Source organism: Cladophialophora immunda (genome assembly GCF_000835495.1).
Source record: "Cladophialophora immunda strain CBS 83496 unplaced genomic scaffold supercont1.122, whole genome shotgun sequence".
Taxonomy (NCBI): Eukaryota; Fungi; Ascomycota; class Eurotiomycetes; order Chaetothyriales; family Herpotrichiellaceae; genus Cladophialophora; species Cladophialophora immunda.
The window spans coordinates 672-3,781 of NW_015622662.1; the positions used below are offsets into that span (position 1 = coordinate 672).

Consider the following 3,110-nt stretch of genomic DNA (forward strand, 5'->3'; position numbering starts at 1 on the left):
CGCGGCTCTTCGGTAGTCATGTCGAAGGTAAAATGGGTCTCTATTTTTGTCAACGGAACCGTCCCTACATTTCGAGGAGCAGAGTCTCCAATCAATTTCACTCTCTGCGGCTCCAGCATCCTGCAGCAATACTGCGATGCTCCCGGACCACGAGGACCAAGACGATTCCGACAAAGGATAAATCTACTTCTCTAAAGGCCCCCCATCCCGATTGGGCACCCGATTTGTCCGACCCAAAAGTCCTAAACCAGCTCAAGAAAGACGATAAGTGCTTTAATTGTGGGACTAAGGGATGTCGGCCCAAGAAACCTGACTGCCGACTTGTCAAGTGGAAGAAAGATATGGGCCTCGCAGCTTTAGACGTGGTGGAGCTGGACGATTTCGTCGAAGAAGACTATCAGACTATCACCGATCCCGAGGATTCTTCCACTGGTGTCCGAAGAGGACGATCCGCTAGAACAATCGGGAAAAGATTAGTCCTGTGAGTGCTCGCACGACCTAGGACGCCCCTCTCCTGAGCGCGATAAACCATCACTTCAGCTCATGGCGTTGCAAGTGACGGAAGTTGCAAGTGACGGAAGCAGATCTTATTCTCCTGGATTGCACTCTAGGAACTCCACGGCCCTTACCGCCATCCCAGATTGAACGTCCGTTTGAATCTCCTATCCTTCCTATGATGACAGCAAAGTGCGAAGCTGTACTTGATACTGGAGTAAACGCGTGCTTCGTGAGTAAGCGCTTCTGGAACGGAACAAACTATTGGATTGCATCCAACCGCTGAACAAACCACGAGGATGCAAGCTCGCCGACAATCGCCACAGCGAAGTTAACCACTTCGCTGAATTGGACATGGTGATTGGGCAACACTACGAGCGCATCCGTTTTTATGTTATGCCGGAGATGGGTTACTCCTTGATCCTTGGTTTATCGTGGATGACCCAACACAAGGTGAAGCCGGGACTTTGCGTCTCGGCGTTACCTTTTCTCCCGAACATTGCTCGTCCTGTCTGCCTTGTGGGCAAACGTGTACGGAGTACAGTCTACAGCTCCCAAGGTGCTCCTAGCCCGTTGAGAGACCTGGTTATCGACGGAGTCGAATGCAAGAGTATCTCCTTGAGTAAGCTTTGTAAGCTACTCAAGAAGAGCAAAATTGAGTTCACCCAGTTATTCATTCCTAGGACGAAGGAACACCGAGATCCCCGCGGAGATCCTGATGACCCTGACTCTAGGCCTCATGCCCTTTATGCAGCTTCGTTAAGCTGTCTCGCAGCTGATCCCGAAGACGTGGATATTGCGTTGCAAGGTAAAGAATACGGAAATCCTGCTGATAAGCTACCCAAGATTTACCGCAAACACCTAGCCCTATTCTCCATACGTTCCCAGGCAGAATCTGTGATTGTGCGAAGATCTGAGAACCCCCATCCCTCGGCCTGCAGAATGCCTTTGATCTCGCCAAATTCGGCCCTATAGCTAGGATAACGCCTACCGAGCCCGTCGAGGTAGAGAATGACGTTGTTATCGTCGTCGCCAGGCCGGAAAGGAGGGCTTGACTGTTGATCGCGGTCAGTCTTAGCTGTGGCATCGCCAGACCCCTGAAAAAACTGGATATGAACACCACCACCATTCGACGCGATTTGCGTTCCATTTACGGCGGCTTTGATAGCCTTTTTATTCATATGGTTACTCTTGTCCTTGATGAGTCTTAGGAGTAACGAACCTGGCATCTCCTCGATCATTGCGATGCCCTTGCGGATCGAGTCGAACCACTGTCAAATAGACGGAGTGTCGATGCGGATATGGCCCTCGTCTGTAGGTAGGCAGGTTCTGCCGTACTTAGGACAGCGATCGCTCTGGCACTTCCACTTGGTAGTCAGCTCAAATATCTGGACATCGCCAGTGGCGACATTGAGCGATTCGTTTGCTGCGATTGACTGGCGCTGGCGCTGGCGCTGGCTAGCGCTTGGTCTCGATCGTTGTTCCTCGTCGTGCCGGCGCCTGGCCTGTGTTACTCCTCCAGGATAGACGGCTGAGGCGTAACTGGCCTGGCCTCGAAGCGAATAGTCAGAGAGACCTGGATTGTGTGCCTCTGGCGCCTGGGCTCCTGGAGGACCTCCCACCATCGCTTCGCGAACCTCTCGAAGTCCTCGTCGTTCTGGCAGTTCAGTTTGAACTGGTTCCTGCCTGAAATCGATAAACTAAGCTCTCCGCCGAAGGCAGGAGGGTTGAGATGGAACCGGCTAGGTGGATACTTGGTTTCGAGGCGTCGTTGGTAGGCGTGGATAATGACGTTGATATCGAACATTTGAGTACCCTCGTCCTCTGCGGACAGTTCAAGAGACCTTCCAACCATCACAGATGTGATGATTTTGAACAAAACCTTACTCATTTCAAAGACTTCTATATCAGGAGACTCTGTTTGCCTTGTTGTTGAGGTCCTTTTATGTCGTTTGCGCTGTTCTATAGTCTGTGGTTGATGCGAAGGTGGTGGGATAGCTATATCTTTATCCTCCGCAACTGCCTCCACAATAACACCACCACTCCGTGGCCGCTTCGATATCTGGCGAGAATGGCTAGATATCGAGTTGTTTGACTCATCTAGATCTGGGGATGAGTTAAACTCATCCTCATCCTCAAGGAACTGCGATTTGAATAGCCATTGCGAGCTCCGCGAGGTCTGGGATCGCTCAGTGGCAGGTCTCGCCCTGAGCGCCTGGAGAGCAACCGATTGCGCCTCCTCAGCAGTAAGTCTACCAAACTGCGGCACAGGTTGGGGCGCCGCGGCGCTAGGCACGGGCGATCGCGCCCAGGTTGAGGCGTTGAATGTCAACCTGGGGGATTGACTAGGTCTACTCCCGGCTGGAACAGCAGTTCCTGGCCGGAGTGGCACTGGGTAGGCTCCGCGAGTCCCCCTGAGGTCTTGTAGACATATCGATATAGGCTATTATACTACGGAATAGCTATTTACTAGATAAATGTTGGACTGGCAGGATCGTGAATAGGTCATGGATCGGTCTATCTACCTGTGCCTGCCCTCAGGCCAGGTCTGATCGTCTATATACAAAATGCTAGGTGCCAGGAAGACCTCTCCTGAGTCCTGCCATGTCGCAAGA

At 52.1% G+C, this 3,110-nt stretch overlaps 1 protein-coding gene across 1 annotated transcript; it reads right to left on the bottom strand.

Annotated features, from left to right (window-relative positions):
- Positions 1–2,005: 2,005 nt before the first annotated feature.
- Positions 2,006–2,386, bottom strand: PV07_12759 (uncharacterized protein; the record flags this gene model as incomplete). The annotated part of the gene is made up of 1 exon (XM_016400322.1): positions 2,006–2,386. One exon carries the CDS (start codon positions 2,384–2,386, stop codon positions 2,006–2,008), a length of 381 nt encoding a protein of 126 aa, XP_016242032.1.
- Between the last annotated feature and the right edge of the window lie 724 nt (positions 2,387–3,110).